Raw genomic sequence first — 23,994 nt, forward strand, 5'->3', positions numbered from 1 at the left:
AACTGTACCATAGGTGGCCAATTTTGTCTGCCTTTTTATTTTTAAATTACTTTCAGGGTGTCCCTTATATTTCACAATACACTGGTACATTTTCTTAGTTTGGAAATTTCAGATGCATTCATGCCTCTTAGGAAAAGAAAGAAAACTTACATAATTTTAGGATTACAACAAGAGTTCTTACTTAGCTCTGTTATTTCTCTGTGAAACATGAGGCTTTGGATTAATACTGCCTAGATTTATTTTTTTTTTCAAGATTTTATTTATTGATTTGTAGAGAGAGGAGAGTGAGGGAGAAAGAGAGAGAAGCTGGAAGCCTCAACTCATATTAGTTGCTTCCTGTATGTGCCTTGACCGGGCCAGCCCAGGGTTCCAGCGACCTCTGCATTCCAGGTCAATGGTTTTTATCCACTGCGCCACCAAAGGTCAGGCTAGATTTATTTTCATAGTCAACAAAGTTTGCTAAAAGCTCTCAGTACATGATTGGAAATGTATTTTTATTGAAAAATAGCCTGAAACCAACTTTAATTATGAAGTGCTATTTAGGTTAAAGTGGAATCATCCTGTATCCCCTGAGACATTCTGTCTTTGAAAAGCTAAAAGATCTGTTTTCAAGAGAGGTCTGAGTTGAGGGGTCTGATGGCATGGGCTTCAAAGATCATCATTACTATAAGGTTATAACATATGTATTTAGAAAGCTCCAGTGAACATATATAGAATTGTTCAAATACTTAGTTGTACCTGTGCAAAAGCTAAATACTTGATTATTTTTTTGCCTCTCTAGAAAAAATTTTATGTGTGATAAGAAAGGCATCTCACCTATCAAAAGCAAATAAGAGCTTTTCAAAAAAACATGATGGGCCCTGGCCGGTTGGCTCAGCGGTAGAGCATTGGCCTGGCGTGCGGGGGACCCGGGTTTGATTCCCGGCCAGGGCACATAGGAGAAGCGCCCATTTGCTTCTCCACCCCCCCTCCCCTCCCTCCTCTCTGTCTCTCTCTTGTCCTCCCGCAGCCAAGGCTCCATTGGAGCAAAGATGGCCCTGGCGCTGGGGATGGCTCCTTGGCCTCTGCCCCAGGCGCTAGAGTGGCTCTAGTCGCGGCAGAGCTACGCCCCTGGTGGGCGTGCCAGGTGGATCCCAGTGGGGCGCATGCGGGAGTCTGTCTGACTGTCTCTCCCCGTTTCTAGCTTCAGAAAAATACAAAAAAAAACCCCCAAAAAACCAAAAAAACATGATGGGACTTAAGAATGCAAGGAAGAACTTTTGAAAAAGGCTTTCCAGTTTTTAATATAAAGATTTAGTTAGTATAGAGTAGGGAACACAACAGAATTCCTGGGGCGATCCTCTAGTAACCTGAAATTTTGAGTGCTATGAAAATAATGCAAGGATATACATAGCTTCTTTTCAACATAATTTGTTTAGTTCATCATTTTCTATTAGCCTTCACTGACCAAGGGGGAGAGAGAGGGAAGGAGAAAACAGAGTATTAAACTTAGAATGTTAATCAAATTTTGCTTTATTAGCCCTGGCCAGTTGGCTCAGCAGTAGAATGTTGGCCTGGTGTGTGGAAGTCCCAGGTTTGATTCTCAGTCAGGGCACACAGGAGAAGTGACCATCTGCTTCTCCACCCCTCTCCCTTCTCTCTCTCTCTCTCTCTCTCTCTCTCTCTCTCTCTCTCCCCCTCTCCTGCAACCATGGCTTCAATGGCTTGATCAAGTTTGCTCTGGGTGCTGATGATGGCTCCATGGCTTCGCCTCAGGTGCTGAAATAACTTGGGTTGCTAATCAACAGAGGAGTGGTCCCAGATGGGCAGAGCATTGCCTTTTATAGGGGGCTTGCCAGGTGGATCCTGGTTGGGGCGTATGCGAGAATCGATCTCAGTTTCCCTGCCTGTCACTTAATAAAAAACATTTTTTTGCTTTATTATATATTTTTCTGATATTTATTTATTTATTTAAAGATATAATTGACATATAATATTGTGGAAGTTTAAAATGTAAAATTATTGATTTGATACATTTGTATATTACAGTGTTACCACCGTACTGTTAGCTAACACCATCTGGTCACATAATTATCACTTCTGTTTTGTAGTGAGAAATAGAATAAATTTTCAGTGAATCAGATACAATCTGATCTTAATGCTTATGTTTATTTTAGCAGCGGTTTTGGATACATAAATTTTTATGTGAATCAGTGTTGCACATCTAGAGAGAATTAGCATAGTGTCTAGGTAGTCAGATAACCTGTTTGTAGGCTGTGATGCTAAATAGACACATAATAATTGATGGGTTTTCCCCCCATCTGGGGGTTCTAAAAAGTTTACAATAACTAGGAAGAAAGGAGATTATTTGTTGTTTTTTTTTAAGGGTTTTACTTACACCTAAAGAAAAAAATTGTGAGATGGGTAAATAGTCATTTTTGGATGTAGTGTGTGATTGAGTAGTTGAATAGCTGTATGTAGGCTTCTTGTTTAGATAATACATTCATACAATTTCAAGTACAAAGGAACAGAACTTTTTCTTTTTTCTTTTTTTTAATTTTTTAAAAATTTATTCATTTTTAGAGAGGAGAGAGAGAGACAGAGAGGGAGAGAGAGGAGAGAGAGACAGAGAGAGAGAAGGGGGGAGGAGCTGGAAGCATCAACTCCCATATGTGCCTTGACCAGGCAAGCCCAGGGTTTTGAACCTCAGCATTTCCAGGTCAATGTTTTATCCACTGTGCCACCACAAGTCAGGCAGAACAGAACTTTTTCAAGTGAAAAGTCTTCTATGTGTCTCTGACCCGGGCCACCAAGCTGACTTCCCTAGAGACAGCCATTGTTACCAGTAAATGATGTGTGTTCTTCCAGAAGTACAATGTGCATAATGAGTGGCGAATTTGTTTATAGCTTTCTTTTTTTTTCTCCCCCTTTCTACCAAAATGGTAGCAAACATAGATTGCTCTGTACCTGCCCTCCCCCCCTTAACTCTGAATCTGGAGTTTATAGTTCTATTTGAGCACAGAAGAGCTTCCTCATTTTTTTCTCATAGCTGCATAGGTAAATAATAGTTTAAGGGGAAAAAAGGCTTTCAATATTGTGGATAATTGAAAGTTGAGTACAGATAGTTTTTTAAATCAAATCTGCCAGTATGATCTGCATAGACTGAGAAATTGGACCAAGAAGTGGAGGTTAAGAATGGCCTCTGATATGTAGGTTAAATACTTGTTTTTTCAGTGGATGATAGCAAATAAAGAAGTTTTTTATTTTTTATTTATTTTTTTATGTTTTTTTAGAAAGAAAGGGAGAGGGCTACACAGTCAGGAGGGGAGAGAGATGAGAAACATCAACTCATAGTTGTGGCACCTTAGTTGTTCATTGATTGCTTTCTCATATGTTCCTTGTCTGGGGGACTCCAGCCAAGCCAGTGACCCCTTCCTCAAGCCTGTGACCTTTGGGCTCAAGACAGTGACCATGGTGTCATGTCTATGATCCTACGCTCAAGCTGGTGACCCTGTGCTCAAACTGGATGAGCCTGTGTCCAGGCTGACGCTCTATCAACTGCGCCACTGCTTAGTCAGGCTAGAAGATTCTTAACCATAGAAATATAGTAGTTGTCAGATATTAAGGCATACAGTGATAGACAACATTTATTGTGTGATTATTGTGTGCCATACACACTGCTTACTGCTATACAGTTATCTTTGTTTGAACCACTCAAGAGTACTCTTCAGGCTAGTGGTGGTGTTACCCTCATCTTATAGTGGAGAAAGTGAGGTTTTTAGTAGACAAGTTATTTGCGCAGGTCATACAAAGTAAGGAAAGGTTTTTGCTTTCCTGTAAGCAACAACATCTCTTACTGTCTACCATAATGTTAACATTTGCTTTATATCAGAGGAAGTGCTGGAAACATTTGATCTCTGAAATTACTTTTGATTTTTAAGGAAATAAGGTTGTATGTTTAAGCCAGAGAAAAATTTTGTGTTGTCTTGGTAATCTGTAATTTTCAAAAGACCTATACTTTGTATATGATCTAATAAAAGATTAGTAGGAGGCCCTGGTTTGCTCAGTGGATAGACATTGGCCCAGCGTGTGAATGTCCCGGGTTCAATCCCTGGTCAGAGCACATGAGAAACCACCATATGCTTCTCTTCCCTTCCCTCTCCTGCTTCTCATACCCTCTCACAGCCAGTGGCTTGATTGGTTCAAGCCTTAGCCCTGGGCGCTGAGGATAGGTCAGTTGATTCGAGCATCAGCCCCAGATGGAGGTTGCTGGGTGAATCCCAGTCGGGGCTCATGCAGAAATCTGTCTCTTTATCTGTCCTCCTGTCACTTAAAAAATAAATAAATAAAATATTAGTGGTAATCTGAAAACAGTCTTCATAGTAAATTGAATTAACAAATGTTGTAGCTGTTTTTGTTGTTACTTTTTTAGGAAGAGAGAGGGAGACAGAGACAGACCGGTAGGGAGAGAGATGAGAACCATCAGTTGTAGTTGTGTCACTTTAATTGTTCATTGATTGCTTTCTCATCTATGCCTTGACCAGGGGGCTACAGCTGAGCCAGTGACCCCTGGGCTCAAGCCAGCAACCTTGTGCTTCAGGGATCATGTTTATGATCCCTCGCTCAAGCCAGATGAGCCCACGCTCATGCTGGTGACCTCGGGGTTTCAACCTGGGTCCTCCTCAGCACCCCAGGTCGATGCTCTATTCACTGTGCCACCGCCTGGTCAGGCTTGTGGCTGTTTTTATATTTTATAAATTTTCCACTCAATAAAATTTAAATTTCTCTTTTAAATTTTATATCTAATTGTATTGAGTATACATATTTTGTTTAGCACGATTGGTCAAAACAAATATATATAAGGTCTACTGGAAAGTTCTGTCCGTTTTTGGAATAAAACAAAATACAAATTTTTCTTACCATCAATAAACTTTATTAAATAATATAATTTCCATTATTATTAATGATTTCTTGCCAGCATGAGGGCAATTTGTATTCATTTTAGAGAGGAGAGAGAGTGAGAGAAGTGTGGGGAGGAGCAGGAAGCGTCAACTCCCATATGTGCCTTGACCAGGCAAGCCCAGGGTTTTGAACTGGCAACCTCAGCATTCCAGGTCGACGTTTTATCCACTGCACCACCACAGGTCAAGCCAACATGAGGGCAATTTGTATATCCCATTTTTGAAAAATGTTTTATCTTTTGATGTGAAAAATTGAACCAGTGCTTGTTTGATATCTTCTTCATTTTTGAATTTTTTGCCCTTCAAAAAATTTTGTAAGGACAAAAACAAATGATAGTCAGAGGGTGCTAAGCCTGGGGAATATGGTGGATGCAACAGACATGCTTCTGTAGCATTTCTTCCTTGTTGAAATTCGTAAAAATTACAGTGGCATAAATGAACTTTATCAGTAGCCCTGGGTACACTATCGCTTCACACATAAGACTAACGTGAATCAACTTTGTTTTAGTTAATTTGCTATATCAGTATGTATACATTAAGTGATAAAAATAGAGAGGTACACATGCGCCAAATAAACATGTGCTTACGTGTCGAAACTTGTTGTGATAGAAACGGACAGAACTTTCCGGTAGACCTTATATAACCTCTTTGGGCAGATGGGTTTTTTAATATAGTGCTGTGATTCATAAACCTTAAGAGTTCATTTTCTTAATCTTACTTTAGGTTAATCCAGTGGTAGTCAACCTGGTCTCTACCACCCACTAGTGGGCGTTCCAGCTTTCATGGTGGGTGGTAGCGGAGCAACCAAAGTATAAATAAAAAGATAGATTTAACTATAGTAAGTTGTTTTATAAAGATTTATTCTGCCAAACTTAGCGAAAATCTGACATAAAGTACTTGGTAAGTAATTATTATATGCTTTAACTTGCTGTAACTCTGCTTTATAAATTTTATAAAGTAAAGTTACTTCCCTACTTTATAAATCACCATTACTGTGGAACTGGTGGGCAGTTAGAAAATTTTACTACTAACAGAGATACAAAAGTAGATGGTAGGTATAAAAAGGTTGACTACCCCTGGGTTAAACCATTCATGGCATACATGTATCTTTTTCTTTTTAAAAAGTGGACAAATCCATGTCCTTATAACCCTTGTCCCTTATAATGTCCTTTAACTCTTACTGTTACAAAAGTTCTATATCTGAGTTAGAGCCTTTTTTATTAAAAGTTTTTCTTTTTTTTTTCTGCTTTGAAAAAGTGGTGCCAAAATTTTTTGATAAGGGTTTAACAATAATAGAATGATTTACTTGATGTTGCAAATAAGATATTTATTTTAATTCTAGTGTTAGAATGCCCCAAGGCTCAGTCTAATGTCTAACATATGTTCTTTTACTTATTGTTTTTCTTACTTCTGAAATGTTAAGTTCCATATTTAAAAATTTTTAATTACTATATATCCCCAGTACTGGGAACAGTGCCTGACACATAGTAGGTGCTTGGTAGATGTTTATGGAAATGATTGAATGTTGAAGTAAAGCACTTAGTTGATTTGGAAAACATTTGCAAATGCTACTTTAGTTTTAAAATATATTTTGGCTTCTACTTGAATATAGTGCTGGTTAAAGTAGAATTTGTAGTCTTCAGAGAGCTTTGTAAGTTTTTTGCTGATAGTAGGACTGAGTCTGTGCTGGTCATTGAGATTAGAAAAGATATTTGCAATGGGGACTACATTTAGAATGCATAGAGTGGCTTACTTTTACTCAGAGTTGCACAGTTGTTTTGTTTATCTATCTTAGGAAGTATTTCTTGAAGATATTTTGGACCTAGATCTAGGGAAAACTACAGCTGCCAGCTGAGATATTTCGTGTTAGGCTTTTTGGTGGTAGGTAACAAATAAGAAATCAAACTGATTGACTTGATGTTTAAAAATTGGAGAGGGGGATAATTGTTTCTTAATTGATTTTTATTTTAAAATCATTTTGAGAACTGTTTGCATTAATCAGAGTATAACAAAGTACACTTTTGTTTCTAGGTGAAAAATTTAGAGAACTAATGGATAAGTTCCTGAGGGTTAACTTCAGTAAAGGCTGCCCACCCTTGTTTACTACTTTGAAATCTTTATATTACAATACAGAAAAGGTAAAATTTGGTCTTCATTCAGTTTTGCTATGGTCTTTTCACTAAATTATTTTAGAAACATTTACATGTAAATAATATGCTATGATTTAATCCTTTTTCTGTTCTGATAATGTTATTCACTTAAGCTGAAATGATATGCATGTAGTGTAAGTACTATCAAGGGGATGTCGATCTGTGAAATTTACAGAGTAAAGAGTTAAGAATGACACTGAGATGATTCAAAGTTATTGTTTTTAATGGGTATACTTTTCTATAAATGTGATATATTGTCATCAGAAGTCTATATTTAACTATTTCATGATTATTTCATAGTATGATTATTTCATAGTATGACTTTTTGTTATTCATACTTTTAAAGTTAGTGCATGGATAATTGTGTTAGTCCAACAGTAAGATGTCATTTGGTACTATTAGTTTTAACTCAAAAGGCTACATTTTAATAAATATAATTTAGCTAGTTCTTGAATAAAGAGAATAATACTTTTCTGTTTTTTAAATTTAGAAAAGAGGTACTTGGTCTTCAATTAGAAAGATAATTAGAAAATTAAAGGTAATAGAAGACAAGTTATAATTCTGTTTTCAAGCATTGCTTTTTAATTAGTAAGTTCTAAAATTTTCTTTTCTATAGTCAGAGTTTTAGAAAGTTACTAGTGAAAAAAGAAAAGAGTATATGAGAAATTTCAAAATATTTTTAGTTAAACCTGTATCTCTTTGTTTATTTTGTTTTGACCCATAATTATTTATGCATAGTAAACTTGAAAACAAGGTCAATAATAGGTATAACTGATTGACACTTTCTTCCTTGTGGCAGCAAGTTTCATAAACTAAAAAGGACAACTGATTGTATCTAGAACCTGGTTAGTAGAAACTGTTATTTACATTTTAAAAAATTAAGCCCTAACCGGTTGGTTCAGTGGTAGAGCGTCGGCCCAGGGTGTAAATGTCCTGAGTTCGATTCCCAGTCAGGGCACACAGGAGAAGCAGCCATTAGCTTCTCCACCCCTCCCTCTTCTCTTTCTGCTCCCCAAGCCATGGCTCAATTGGCATTAGCGACTTGGCCTTGGGCACTGAGGATGGTTCCATGGTCTCCGCCTACGGTGCTAAAAAAAAAGTGGCTCTAGTTGCAGTGGAGCAAGGGCCCAAGATGGCTAGAGCATCATGCCCTAGTGGGCTTGCCAGATGGATCTTGGCCAGAGTGCATAAGGGAGTCTGTTTCTCTGCCTCCCTTCCTCTCACTAAAATAAATTAAAAAAAATTAATTTCTTTAATCTTTGTAGTATGAGTTACTTGACTGTAATGGTATTGCTCTCAATTTTTTTAAAAGTGATTGATTCTTATGAAAATGTAGCAGCGCCTACCAAAAATTTTGATGGGTTATTTAAATTGACATTTGCCAAAATTTTTTTGGGGGGGGCAAAGGTTCCAGAAGAAAGGTGAAATGGAAAGTCAGAAACAATAAAGAACTTACCTATGTGAATTAGAATACTGCTTTTGTAACGAACACACTCTTGCAGCAACTATTGAATACAGGGGTCATTAAATAATCCGTTCCCTAATCTTAGGCTTTCATTGACTTCCTCAGTTGTTACAAGGGGCATAGGCTTTTTTCCCCAAAATACCTCCAATATTGATCCAAAGTTACTATTATGAGGGTGTTAAGCATTTATTGGTATTTTATAAAGCATGAAATTTGCATTTTAAAGGAGGCACTGAGAATGCATTAATTTGTATAGGAACCTTTGATATTTCTTCAGTGTTAATTTTTAAGCACGTAACATTATTAATTTTATTAAGTGCTTTTGAGAATTGAATGAAGCTGCTAAAAATCGAGTTCAAGTTATCAGAACAGTATAGTGAGGAAAAGTTTAAAAGTATGGAAATGCTTCTCAAATAATTTTTGCTACATATATTGTCATTACTTATAAAGGCATTTTAAAATTTGCATATTTTAACCTGCAGTGAGTCCTGTTTTTAGCAAAGGGCTGCATTTTATCTCTTGGGGAAGGATTTCAAAGAGATTAACTTTGATAAACAATTATGGTTTTGTATCCTTCCAAGTCTAAAGAATAATCCATGTAGGTAGTGTGAAAATAAAAGTCTTTTAAAGTTAGTTCAGAATACAGTACAATTTTAAAGAAAGAAAAAGTATTTTAAAAATGCCTCCAGCATTTTAAATTGTGACAATTTAAGAATATTGAGAGCATTTTTTTTCTTTCTTTTTTTATTCAGTGAGAGGAGGGGAGGCAGAGAGAGACAGATTCCCACATGTGCCCCAACCAGGATCCACCTGGCAAGCCCACTAGGGGGTGATGCTCTGCCCATCTTGTTACTCATTGTTCGGCACTTTTTAGTGCCTGAGGTGGAGGCCATGGAGCCATCCTCAGCACCTGGGGTCAACTCGCTCCATTCGAGCCATGGATGCAGGAGGGGAAGAGAGAGAGAGAGAGAGAGAGAAGTGAGAAGGGGAGGAGTGGAGCAGATGGGCACTTTCCTGTGTGCCCTGACCAAGAATTGAACCAGAACACTGACCAACACTCTACCACTGAGACTGGCCAGGGCTGAGAACATTTTTCATGTAATTTCTTTTAAGGTTTTTTCCTCTGCATTTATTTGTGGTGTATGGATGTAGCTAGTATTTTGACCATAAAATATATTTTTTCTTTTCCCCCTGGCAATTTTGTAAGCATTTAATATGTTATAGTAGAGTCTTCATTGTTTTTCTTCTTATGACTGCTTAGTCTTTTATCAAAATTATACCTCTATTGCTGAACTTTGGTTTTCTAAGTTATCACTGTAAAAAAATGTTGCAGCCCTGGCCAGTTGGCTCAGTGGTAGAGCATCTGCCCAGCATGTGGACATCCCAGGTTTGATTCCTGGTCAGAGCACACAGGAGAAGCAACCATCTGCTTCTCCACCCCTCCCCCTCTCCTTCCTCTCTGTCTCTCTCTTCCCCTCCCACAGCCAAGGCTCCATTGGAGCAAGTTGGCCCAGGGTGCTGAGGATGGTTCCATGGCCTCGCCTCAGGTGCTCAGTTGTCAAGCAGTGGAGCAATGGCCCCAGATGGGCAGAGCATTGCCCCCCTAGTGGGCTTGCCAGGTGGATCCTGGTTGGGATGCATGCAGGGGTCTGTCACTTTGCATCACCACTTCTCACTTAAGAAAAAAAAAAGTTAAAAAAAAATGTTGCAAGTGTCTTTTTACATATACCTTTATTTAGGATTGTCTCATAATTCTCAATAAATTTATGGGTAAAAAGTATGAATATTTTGTGGTTCTTGATAAATACTGATATATTGGTTTCTATAAGGTTGTAAACACCAGTTGGTGTTGCCACTAACAATGTGTGTAGAGAGGTTCACTGTACCCTTGTCAACATTAGGTACTGTTAACATTTTATGTGTGTGTTTGCTTTTCTATGGTAGTTTTTTTTTACATAAAGAAGTTAAAACAAGCTATGTTTGTTGATCTTTATTTCTATTATAGAAGTTCATCTACTGCTTTAGAAACAGTTTGGAAAGTCCTCTTCTAGAGAAGTGCTCCTTGAGATGGGATGAGGAGATTTTGTTCCCCAGGGGACATTTTGCACAATCTGGAGACATTTTTTGTCACTGTTGTGGGACTGTGCTACTGACATCTCATAGATGGTGGCCAGAGATGCTGCTGAACGTCTGCAATGCACAGCACATCCCCCACAACGGAGAACTCCATTATTGACATGTTGGGCCAGATAATTGTTATTGGGGGCTATCCTGTGCATTATGTGATATTTAGCACTGTACTTGGCATCCACTAACTGGATGTCAGTAGCTTCCCCCCAGTCACTTCTTTGTTAACAGCTTTATTGAGATATAATTCACACACCATAAAAATGACCTATTTGACATGTACAATTCAGTGATTTTTATTATATTCAGAGGTTTGCAACTCTCATTACAGTGTAATTTTAGAAAATTTCATCACTCCAACAAGAACAATCATCTCCTCAGCATTAAGCAACTACTAGTCTACCTTCTAACTGTGGATTTGCCTGTTCTCACATTTCATATGAATAGAATTGTACAATATGTGGCCTTGTTTTCTTTAGCGTCTTTTACTTAGCACAATATTTTCATCCATGTAGTAGCATGAGTGAGTACTTCATTTGTTTTGATAGCTGAACAATATCACATTGTATGGGTATACCACATTTTATCTGTCAATTGATGGACATTTTGGTTGTTTCTACCTTTTAGTTATTATCAATAATGCTACTATGAACATTTTTATATCAGTTTTTGCATGCACATATTTTCATTTCTTTTGGGTGTATATACTTAGGAGTATAATTTCTAGGTCAAATAATAACTTTTTTTACATTTTTAAAGGACTGGCAGGTTGTCTTCCAGAGTGCCTCTACCATTTTACATTTCCACAAGCAGTGTAGAGGATTTTGATTTCTACACATCCTTTCCATCACTCCATTGTTATTTTCTTTACTTGATTATAGCCATCCAAGTGTGTGCGAAGTGATAGCTCCCTGTGGTTTTGGTTTGCATTTCCTTGCTGACTGATGATGCTGAGCATCTTTTCTTTCTTCTTAAAAAATTTATTTACTGATTTGGGAGAGAGAACATCGATTTGTTGTTCCACTTATTTATGTATTCCTCGGTTGATTCTTGTATGTGCTCTGACAGTGGATCAAAACTGCAACCTTGGCGTATTGGGACTATGCCCTAACCGGCTGAGCTACCCAGCCAGGGCGAGCATCTTTTCATGTACTTATTTGTATATCCTCTTTGGAGAAATGTCAATTTGGATTCTTTTCCCAGTTTCAATTGAGTTATTTGTCTTTTTTATTATCTAGGTGTAAGAGTTCTTTATACAGGGGGTCCTCAGGTTGCAACACAGTTCCGTTCCTACGACAGTGATATAACCCAAATTTTGGTGTAAGTCGAAACACACCCTAGCTTAAGTCACTTACCTATCCTAACACAGTTGCAAAATCATAATCTAGAACATAAAAACACAACTAAGCCACAGAAAAAGAAAAAGGACATAAATAAATATACTGTACTGTATTAACAGACAAAATGGCAAAAAATATGAGTGTAAAAGAATTCCTTACCTTTATTTCTGTCGTTGGCTTGCACACTGGATGACATTGCAAGGTGGGAGAGAGCGACCTGTTGGGAGGAGGGAGCTGGAGAGGCAGGAGAACCTGCAGAAGGTGCTGGAGGTACTGGGTCAGGTGAGTCAGGATTGCCGAAGGAACGTGCAGGAGACGCTGGAGATGATTCTTCCTGTACTACAGGTGTTTCATCTCGAGAAGAGCTGATAAAGAGGGTACAGGATCTGTTGCAGCCTCTCTACCTTCTTAAAGAATTGTTTGAGGCTAGTCTGGAAGGTTGATGACTTCTCTTTCAAAATCTGCCTATAGCATTGCAAGGCATCCATAACAGCTCTGTAGACCTTACTGACTCCGTCATTGGTATGTGATGCTAATGGCGTAAGCTGAAACATTCATGTCTCAATTTTTTTAAGTTTTAATGGGAGTGAGCGTCATAAACTCAAAATGTCGTATATCGAGACTGTCATAACTCAAGGACCTTTGTATAATGTGAAAAATGGTGTATCAGATGTGGTGTTGTAGGACTTTGTCTTTAAGGTTAATAAAAAAAAATTCTCTTAACTTGTACATTAAAAAAGCTGATGAAGGGCCATAGTTTAGGAAATCATCTATGGTAGTCACAATATGTGCCCAGGTTAGATTTTGTTAGCAAAAACGAAGCTTCTTTAATCCTGATCAACTGTAACTATCATAAGAAAATATTTAAATCAAGAGAAGGTAGTTGAACTTGGAAATAATTTCAGTTCATGGAAAATTTTGGCCATAGAATTTTTTAAATTGAATTTCCTAGCGGTGACATTGATTAATAAAATTACATATGTGTCAGATATACAGTTTTATAATACATCATTTTGTTTTGCAAGAGAAAGAGACATACAGGAAAGGAGAGAGATGAGAAGCATTTATATTTATAGAAATTAAATTTTTTAGATTCAATAAATATATCTAATGAACTGGGGAGGCCAGTGTTCTTTGTAGTTTTTTTTAAATTTATTTTTATTTTTTACAGAGACAGAGAGAGAGAGTCAGAGAGAGGGATAGACAGGGACAGACAGACAGGAATGGAGAGATGAGAAGCATCAATCATTAGTTTTTTGTTGCGCATTACGACACCTTAATTGTTCATTGATCGCTTTCTCATATGTGCCTTGACCGTGGGCCTTCAGCAGACTGAGTAACCCCTTGCTGGAGCCAGTGACCTTGGGTCCAAGCTGGTGAATTTTTGCTCAAACCAGATGAGCCCGTGCTCAAGCTGGCGACCTCAGGGTCTCGAACCTGGGTCTTCCGCATCCCAGTCCAACGTTCTATCCACTGCGCCACCACCCGGTCAGGCTGTAGTTTTTTTTAAAGGAGATTTCATGTGAAACCATTATCATGATTTTTCTCAGTCATACCTTGCTTTGAAGTTCTGAAGCTAAAAATATGTTTATTCATTAGTGTTTATACTCCTTTGTTTTATTATTGAACTGACTTTAAAAATATTTTACCTTATAGTCAAAGGTATATATTGATATATCCTTATTTAAAACTTGCTGTAGCTGCAGTTTTTGCAACTGCCAGTAGATGGCATTGTAAGTTCATGAAAAAAAAATAATATTTGACTAAAATAAACAAATTTAGTACTGAATTTCTAAGCCTGGGAAGTTTTTTAAGTTACAGATATTTTAAATGAGACTGAAGGGTTGGTATTGGCCATAGTGGGTTAACATTGTCTATTATCTTTAATTTTCCTTTATGATAATAGTCTTTTTGCAATGTTTTTATCTCTTCTCAAACTCGAGTGTGTTTTAGAATAACCAGAGGGCTTCCTAAAAACTGATTGCTGCTGGATCCAGTTTCTGATTCTGTAAAGCTGGGGTCTAATCCCAAAGTTTGCATCCCTAACAGATTACCATGTGATGCCAATGTGGATGACATTAATGATCTGAAAATCACACTTTAAGAACCACTATCTTTTTAAGAAATGTAGTTAAAAACTGCATAAAATTTACTATTTTACTCATTTTTAAGTGTATGGTTCAGTGGTATTAAATATACTTATGTTTTTGTGCAGTCATCACCATCATCCATCCCTATAACTCTTCATCTTGTAGAACTGACATTCAGTCCTTATTAAATAGTAACTTTCTGTTTTCCCCTTCTTCCAGTCCCTGACAACCATCATTACACTTTCTGTCTTTATGATTTTGGCTAGTTTAGGTACTTCATATAAGTGGAATCATATAGTGACTGGCTTATTTCACTTAGTATAATGTTCTCAGGGTTCATTCATGTTTTAGCATTTTGCAATGTTTCTTTCCTTTATAAGGCTGAAAATATTCCATTTTATGTGTATAGCATATTTTGTTTATCTGTTCATTCATTGATAGACACTTGGGTTACTCTCACATTTTGGTTATTATAAATAATTCTGTTATGATGCCTGACCTGTGGTGGCGCAGTGGATAAAGTGTCGACCTGGAAATGCTGAGGTCGTCGGTTCGAAACCCTGGGCTTGCCTGGTCAAGGCACATATGGGAGTTGATGCTTCCAGCTCCTCCCTACCTTCTTTCTCTCTCTCTCTCCCTCTCTGTCTCTCTCTCTCCTCTCTAAAATGAATAAATAAAAAATAAATAAAAATAAAAAAGAGTGTAAAACCAGCTCTTTTATTAATTCTGTTATGAACATGGTTGTACAGATATATCTTTTTAAGACTCTGCTTCCAGTTTGGGGGCATATACACAGAAGTGGAATTGCTGGGTCATTTAATAATTCTCTTTTTAATATTGTGAGGAACTGCCATGTTTTCCACAGCAGTTTTACCATTTTATATTTCTACCGACAGTGCACAGGTTTACAGCCTCGTCAACAGTTTTCTTCTGTTTTTTTTTTCCCTTAGTCATCCTCTTAGGTGTAAGGTTGTATCTCATTATAGTTTTGATTTGCATTTCCTTAATGATCAGTGATTTGCATCTTTTCATGTGCTTATTGGTTACTATTCATATATCTTTTTTGGAAGAATGTCTATTTAAGTACTTGGCCCATTTTGAATTGTATTTTTTTTGTTTTTGTGTTTAAAAATTCTCTATATATTCTGAATATTAATCTCTGATTAATGATTTGCAAATATTTTCTTTCTCTGGGTTGCTTTTTTACTTTGTGGGTAGAGATTTAATGCACAATTTTTTAAAATTTTCATGAAGTTAATTTGTCTATTTTGTTGTTACTGGGGTCTTTGGTGTGATATACAAGAAAGCATTGCCAAATCCAGTATTGTAAAGCTTTAGTCCTATTTTTTTCTAAGAGTTTTATTGTTGTAGATTTTACAGTCTTATGTTTAGTTCCTTGATGCATTTTGAGTTCATTTTTATATATGGTATTAGGTAAGGGTCTAACTTCATTCTTCTTTTTCTTTTTTAGATTTTATTTATTGATTTTATTGGGGGGGTGGAGCGAGAAGTTTCAACACATAGTTAGTTCACTTCAGTAGTTCATTGAATGCTTCTTGTATGTGCCTTGACCAGGCAAACCTAGGGTTCTAAACTGGCAACCTGACCATTCTAGGTTGAAGCTTTAACCATTGCGCCACCACGGGCCAGGTGAATCTAGCTTCATTCTTTTGCATGTGAGTATCTAGTTTTCCCAGCACCTTTTGTTGAAAAGAATGTTCTTTCCCCATTGAATGGTCTTGGTGCCCTTGTCAAAAATCATTTGTCTATAAAGGCAAGAGTTTATTTCTGAGTGTAAGGGCAGGGACCACCGCAGTCGTGCCATTCACATCCAAGTTCCCATTAGATTCGGGCAGATGGTGAAGAAACAGTAGAGCCAAATAATGGTGGGCCATTCCTTTATTCTAGCCTTGCACCCAGCCAGCGAGTAAAACACACACAGAGGGAAAACAAACACTTCCCTTCCACGCATTCAGAGCTCACAAAGTTACTGACACATCCGGCTTTTCTTAGAATCAAAGGCCCCCCACCAGCTCAGTCACCTCTGGTTCCCCATCTGCACACCTTCTCCCTTCTCCTCTCTGCACCAACTGGCTTCTCCTTCAGCACCCTGCCATCTTGGTTTCCTTCTTCCTTCTCCTTCTCTCTCTTCTTCAGACTTTTTGGTGTGAAACCCCTCCTCCAGCAACATTAGCATAATAATTTCTCTTCCCAAGCAATAGTGAAGGGGATTGTTTTCTTAATTTCTCTTTCAGACAGTTCATTGTTGATGTATGAAAATGCCTCTGATTTCTGGATATTAATTTTATATCCTGCCACCTTGCTGAATGCATTTATCAGGTCCAGTAGTTTTTTGACTGAGACTTTAGGGTTTTCTATATATAGTATATCATCAGCAAATAATGATAGTTTTACATCTTTTCCAATTTGGATGCCTTTTATTTCTTCTTCTTGTCTGATTGCTGTGGCTAGGACTTCCAGAACTGTGTTGAATAAGAGTGGTGAAACGGGGCAACCCTGCCTTGTTCCTGATCTTAAGGGAATTGCTTTTAATTTTTGCCCATTGATTATGATGTTGGCTGTGGGTTTGTCATAGATGGCCTTTATCATGTTGACGTATGTTACCTATATTTCACTTTGCTGAGAGTTTTGATCATAAATGGGTACTGGATTTTATCAAATGCTTTTTGTACATCTATTGATATTATCATGTGATTTTTCTCCTTCCTTTTGTTTATATGATGAATCACATTGATTGATTTGCAATATTGTACCAGCCTTGCCTACCCAGAATAAATCTCACTTGATCATGATGTATGATTTTTTTCATGTATTGTTGGATCTGGTTTGCTAATATTTTGTTGAGAATTTTAGCATCTAAATTCATCAGGGATATTGGCCTATAGTTTTCTTTCTTTGTATTGTTTTTGCCTGGTTTTGGATTGAGGATTATGCTCGCCTCATAAAAGGAGCTAGGAAGGCTTCCCTCCTCTTGAATTTTTTGAAATAGCTTGAGAAGGATAGGAATTACTTCTTCTTTGAATATTTGGTAGAATTTGCCTATGAAGCCATCTGGCCCAGGGCTTTTGTGTTTTGGGAGTTTTTTGATAACTGTTTCAATCTCATTTGTTGTAATCGGTCTGTTTGGGTTTCCTGATTCTTCCAGATTGATTTTTGAAAGATATTTTTCAAGAAATTCGTCCATTTTGACTAGGTTATTTAATTTTTTGGCATACAGTTCTTCATAATATTTTCTTACAATCCTTTGTATTTCTACTGTGTTAGTTGTTACTTCTCCACTCTCATTTCTAATTGTATTTATTTGAGTCCTCTCTCTGTTTCTCTTGGTGAGTCTGGTTAAAGGTTCATCGATCTTATTTACCTTTTCAAAGAACCAGCTGTTGGTTTCATTGATTTTCTGTATTGTTTTTTTTAGCTTCTATATTATTTATTTCTTCTCTGAACTTTAATATTTCCTCCTTTCTACTTCCTCTGGGCTTTACTTGCTGTTCTTTTTCTAGTTCTTTTAGATGCAGGGTTAAATAGTTTATTTGAGCTTTTTCTTGCTTAAGGTATGCTTGTAATGCTATGAACTTTCCTCTCAGGACTGTTTTTGCTGTGTCCCATAAATTCTGAGTTGTTGTATGTTCATTTTCATTTGTTTCAGGAAATTTTTGATTTCTTCCTTGATCTCATTGTTAACCCATTCGTTATTTAATAACATGCTATTTAGTTTCCAAGTGTTTGAATGTTTTCACTTTTTCTATTGTAGTTGATTTCTAATATGCCATTGTGATCAGAGAAGATGCTTGATATGATTTCAATCTTTTTAAATTTATTGAGACTCATTTTGTGTCCTAGCATGTGTTCTATCCTAGAGGATGTACCATGAGCACTTGAAAGAATGTATATTCTGCTGCTTTAATGTGAATGGTTCTGAAGATGTCTATTAAATCCAGTTGATCTAGTGTGTCCTTTGAGGCTGCTGTTTCTTTGTTAATTTTCTTTCTTGAGGATCTATCCAGTGATGTTGGTGGGGTATTGAAATGCCCTACTATTTTAGTATTGTGGTTGATTTTGCCCTTTATGTCCATCAAAATCTGCTTTATATATTTAGATGCTCTCATATTAGGTGCATAGATATTTATAATGGTTGTATCTTCCTGTTTAATTGTTCTCTTTATCATTATGTAGTGACCTTCTTTATCCCTTACTATCGCCTTTGTTTTAAAGTTTATTTTGTCAGATATAAGTATTGCTATCCCAGCTTTTTATAAATTTCCATTTGCATGAAATATATTTTTTTTATATCTCTTTACTTTCAGTCTATGTGTATCTTTTGTTTTAAGGTGGGTCTCTTGTAGACAGCTTATGTACGGGTCCTGTTTTCTTATCTACGCAGCTCCCCTGGATCTTTTGATGGGAGCATTTAATCTATTTACACTTAAGGTTATTATTGATATGTAGTTGTTTATTGCCTTTTTATTCTTTAATTCTACATTCCTCTGTTACTAGATTTTTCCCCCTTTGCTCTGTTTACAGCAGGCCCCTTAACATTTCTTGCAGCATTGGTTTGGTTGTAAAGAATTCCTTTAGTTTTTTTTTTGTTTTTTTTTTAGTCTGGGAAGCCTTTTATTTCTTCTTCAGTTTTAAATAATAGGCTTGCTGGATAAAGAAGTCTTGGTTGTAGGCTCTTGTTTTGCATTACTTTGAATATTTTTGGCCATTCCCTTCTGGCCTCAAGTGTTTCTGTTGAAAAGTCTGATGTCATCCTTATGGGGGCTCCTTTGTAGGTGATTGACTGCTTTTCTTTTTCAGCTTTTAGTATTTTTTCTTTATATCTTAGCTGTGGTATTTTAATTATGATGTGTCTTGGTGTAAGTCTGTTTGGGTTGCTCTTCAATGGGATTCTCTGTGCTTCTTGAACTGTGTGACTTTTTCCTGCATCAATTTAGGGAAGTTTTCAGCTATGATTTCTTCATCAAGTTCTCTATCCCTTGTATTTTCTCTTCTCCTTCAGGAATTCCTATTATGCAGATGCTGTTTCTCTTCATGTTTTCACAGAGCTCTCTTACAGTTTGCTTAAAGTTTTTGATCCTCTTTTCATTTTGTTGTTCTGCTTTCATGCTTTCACTTACCTTGTCCTCTAAATCGCTGATTCGATCCTCTGCTTCATCCAGCCTGCTTTTAATTCCTTCTAGTGTAGTCTTCATTTATGATACTGTTTGTCATTTCTGTCTGACTCTTTTTTATGATTTCAGTGTCCTTTTTGATTCTTGCTATCTCTTTGTTTAGGTGTTCATTATGTCTATCTATTGTTGCTCTAAGATCCTTTAGCATCCTAACAATCATTAATCTAAACTCTGCATCCAGTATCTTGGTTATTTCCATCTCATTCAGTTCTTTTTCTGGGGATTTCTCTTGTTGATTCATTTGAATTGCATTTTTCTGTCTTCCCAATTTGTTTCTGTATAGACTGCTTCTTTGGATGTGCTGTTTGTGTAGCTAGCTGAGTATAGGGTTGCTGTTGTCTGCCTCCAGCTTTTGGTTTTGTTGTTTCTAAATCTTATTGGATTTGCCTCAGCTGTTGTTTGTAATCCGCTGTCTGGGCTACTTGTCTGCTGCTACTTCTCTTTTTGCTATTTGTGTCAGCATTTTCTATGTGTTAGCTGGGTCTTGTGTGAGGACCCTTTCCTTATGATACTACTCTTACTAGAGTTGTTAGATCCTGAGCTGATGCCACTGGATGTACCAGCCCTGGACCTCCCTGGCTGGAACCTGACACAGACCAGTGGGGGTCACTGCTTATGACTGGCCCTTAGCAATCTTCTTGGAGCTACAGGCAATCTAGAATTTGTGGCTGCCTCTGCTGAGCCCTGATGCCGTTGTAAATATCAATTGCACTCCTAGGCTGGCTTTTATCTACTCTTGGCCAGTGTGTGTGGGCTGTCTATTCCTGAGGTATTCCTGAGGTGTGGTCTTTCTGCTGCCCCCCCATCTCCTCGGATACTTGGGTACTGGCAATGCCGGGTGCGCTGGCTTACAGGCCGCAGCTCGGGCTGCCCAGCTGGTGTGCGGGATGCTTCGCCGGGCTCCACCCCCCAGCTGGCTCTGGGGACTCCTTGCCTTGCCGGGCTCCTTCCCTCACCGTTGCATGGGAGGCCTCTCCAGGCTCTGCCCCTCACTGCCGTGTGGGCCGCCAGGCTCCGCCCTCTGCAGGTACGCAAGACTCCTCTCCCTGATGGGCTCCTCCCCTAACTGGCATGCGAGAGGGCCCTCCAGGCTCTGCCCCTTTTTCTGCTGTGCTGGCTGCTGGGCTGCACACCTCACTGCCTCCTACGCCAAGCGTCATGGCTGCTGCAGCCTGTCCCTCCCGCCCTTCAGAGGGTACTCTGCAGTTTGAGGGGGCTATGTAGCCCAGACCTCATCACTCAAAACCTGTGTTCCTGATGCACCCCCTTCTTCTGAGCGTCTCTTTGCACTGACTGGAGCAAGAGAGCCTCTGATGGGCGAGGTAACTGCTTCCCTTTGCTGGCTTGGTTCTCCCAGGAAAAATGACCACTTTATTTAGGGGAGTGACTCAGTTTAGGGGTCATGATGGCTTTCCCCCATAGTCTCTTCCTGTGCTCCCGAGACTACACTCTCCTCTCACAACTCCAGCAACTCCAGTCCTCTTGGTGTTCCCTGCTCCTGGAGCCCCGGATAAGTGGCTGTAGAGTTGTGGATCCTCAGCCCCAGGATCAGGACCCTAGCCTGGAGACCCAGAGACTAGAGGAGGTGTATGGACAGTATTTAGCTGAAAGAAGAGCCAGGTTACTGTTTGCGAGAGGGGACAGAACTCTCAGACCCAGGCTTTGTATCTGGCCACTGGATGTACCAGCCTTGGACCGCCCTGGCTGGAACCTGACGCAGACCAGTGGGGGTCACTGCTCCTGGGAGCGGGGCAGCCTTTTCCATGTCACCGCCCTTCCTACCAGCTCAGTGTGGTTTCTTTGGTGATGCTTGGTTATAGATTCCTGTTAGTTTAGTCCAAAGTTGGTTTTTCAAGATGATTGTTCCTAAGTTAAGTTGTAATCCACTTTGGTTCTGGGAGGTGGGAGTTGTAACGTCCACCTACTCCATCGCCATTTTCTCTCTCCTATTTATTTTTGAAAAATTTGGTATTCTTTAAATGGTTGTTAGAACTCACCAGTGAAGCTACTAGTCCAGAGCATTTCTTTGTTCATAGATTTTCAATTACTGATCAATCTCCTTACTAGTTGTAGGTCTAATCAGGGTTTAGAAATCATTGTTTTTAAACAATCATTGTTTTAAAAGTCTTAATATTAAAACAATACAGCATTTCCTGGCCTGTGGTAAAGCGTCAGCCTGGAATGCTGACATTGCTGGTTCAAAACCCTGGGCTTGCCTGGTCATCAAAGCACATACAAAAAGCAACTACTATGAGTTGATGTTTCCCTCTCCTCCACCCCTCTCTCCTCTCTCTCTCTCTCTCCACCCTCTGAAACTCAATAAATAAAATCTAACCCCCCCAAAACAATACAGCATTATTATTCTAGTACCCTAATACATTTGGTTATATTTTCATTGAGAATATATCCATACATACATGTTTTAGTGAAGTCATAATATGTGTAAATTCTTTTCATTTTTTAAATATGTTACTCGCATATTTTTGCCACTGTTAATGTATAGTCCCTCCTATTTCCCTATTCCATTTGTATCATAGAAAACTATGCCATATTATACAACATTATATCAGAAAGATATCACGTAGGTCTGAGCAGTGTTTTAGTTTGGTCGTTTTTTGTTTTTTGTTTTTGACTGGTATCAATGGGATGGATGGTCAGTGGCTTTCTGGATACTGTATGTATACTATGAGACTTTGTGGGATGGAGTTCTAATTTGAATCCAAAATTAAGCTAATTAAATCATACCATTTTACATTCTATGGAAAGTGAAAAGGTTTCTTTTGTAGTCATATATATCTATTCATATATATGTGTATCAGAATCTGTTTAGGAATTTGTGATACATGGTCTGCTCTTCTGTGGCATAGAACTAGAATAAATTTTGGTTAGTTTGTAAAGAAGCCCAGGTAAAGAACAGAAACAATTGTTTCTCTGAAAATAAATGTGTTTGAATTTCAATTTTCACAAAATAGTAGGCAATGTGTCAGACCTTATTTTAGTTAATAGCTAGATCAGTGAATTTGGGTAGGAAAACCCGTAATTGAATAGTACAGATTTGTACTTTCTGTCTTTTACCAGGATTGGTGACAATAAAAAGACACTCAGAGTCATTTTACATTTTACTTATCAAAATTTTTTCCCTTTTTGTAGTCATGCTGTCAATGATTCATAAATGGGACAAGTCTTTGTTAACTTTACATTTTCTTACTTTTAGATTGTTGTAATGTTTATAAACTTAAAAAAGGATACAGTCTATATAATGATATAATTAATATTATATAATTAAATATAATAATGCATACTGAGCCCTGAGACATAGGTAGTTAGGACTTCCTGAAGAGAAACTGATTGATGGGCCAGTTTGTCCCTCTGAAACACAACTCAAATCACCTGTACCCCCAGATCAAACAGCACAGAGCAAAACTTTAAAATTTCAAGAACTCTTTAAGATTCTTTGGGTACTCAATTTGGAAATATGTATTTATAAATATGTTGCTCAATACCACATAAGGTTGTAATAAATCTGTCCCTCCTAAAACTTCCTTTACTTTTTCCTTTCTCACATACTTGCTTTCACTGGTGTCCCCCCAATACACGTGCATGTTTAATGCTTACCCTTTCCAAATTTTGGTGCACTTAGTATATTTTTAATGGTCTAGCTGATTTAATGTGTACCACTTGGAGTTCTGTGCATTAAAAATGATAGGGGAAAGGTTACTGTCCTGCTGTTTTTTTCTAGTGTTAATGTAAACCTATGAGTCAGTAAAAATTACCCCTCAGTAATAAGAATTGCCCTTTAGTTCTATATACTGATGACCAATGTAGCCGGAGTAGTTAAAAGCTAAACTCTGTGGAGCTTTGTTGTTTGGGTTACATTCTGATTCTGCCATTATGTACTTTCAGTATATTTTTATTTTCCCTTTGCATGCATAAAACACTTGTGAAACTTAAAGGCTTATTGCTGCTGTTGTTAACATGTCTGGTATATATACTTTTTCCTCTGGTGGTATTATTAGCATTCCAATTTATAAAAACTAGAAAACTTTTAAATTCTCACTATTAAGAAAATACCATATTGGTCAGACACTTTTAAAATTTTTAATAGTTTTCCTTCACTTTTGACATTTTTTTTTGAAGTTCACAAAAAAAACACACCAGTTATATTTTTTAACTTATTCTGAACAGTTAACATCAATAGGCATGTATTTAATACCAACAGTACTTATAAGCTGTTTCGTTTTCTGCCACTTCTAATTCAGGTCACTTTTCATTTGGTACTTGTAGAGCATTGCACATTTTATAGTGCATTTTATATTTTTGTTCTACTTGAATGTATAGTAGCATTGAAATTCAAATCTTTTTATCAAAGTGATCACTAAAAACAATGGTAGTTTAAACATTTACTTATTTCTTTTAATTAAGCTAGAGCAGGAGAGGCAGAGAGACAGACTCCTGCATGTGCCCCAATTAGGATCCACTGGGCAAGCTCCCTATGGGGCAATGCTCTGCCCATCTGGGGCATTGCTCTGTTGCTTGGCAACTGAGGGAGCCATCTTCAGAGTCCAGGGACAACTCGCTCGAACCAATCTAGCCATGGCTGCAAAAGGAGAGAGAGAAAGAGAGAGTGAGAGAGAGGAAGGGCGAGGGGTGGGGAAGCAGATGACTGCCTCTCCTGTGTGCCCTGACTGGG

The 23,994-nt window shown here is 37.8% G+C and overlaps 1 protein-coding gene across 4 annotated transcripts in view; it reads left to right on the forward strand.

Moving 5' to 3' along the window:
• The window catches only part of NAA16 (N-alpha-acetyltransferase 16, NatA auxiliary subunit), a 91,592-nt gene that overhangs the window by 25,218 nt on the left and 42,380 nt on the right, over positions 1-23,994 (forward strand). For all 4 annotated transcript variants that reach the window (XM_066380825.1, XM_066380829.1, XM_066380828.1 and 1 more), the window contains one exon: positions 6,972-7,078. In XM_066380825.1, coding sequence (XP_066236922.1) covers positions 6,972-7,078 — 107 coding nt within the window. The remainder of the gene's footprint in view (positions 1-6,971; positions 7,079-23,994) is intronic.

Source organism: Saccopteryx leptura, chromosome 4 (genome assembly GCF_036850995.1).
Source record: "Saccopteryx leptura isolate mSacLep1 chromosome 4, mSacLep1_pri_phased_curated, whole genome shotgun sequence".
NCBI classification, from domain to species: domain Eukaryota; kingdom Metazoa; phylum Chordata; class Mammalia; order Chiroptera; family Emballonuridae; genus Saccopteryx; species Saccopteryx leptura.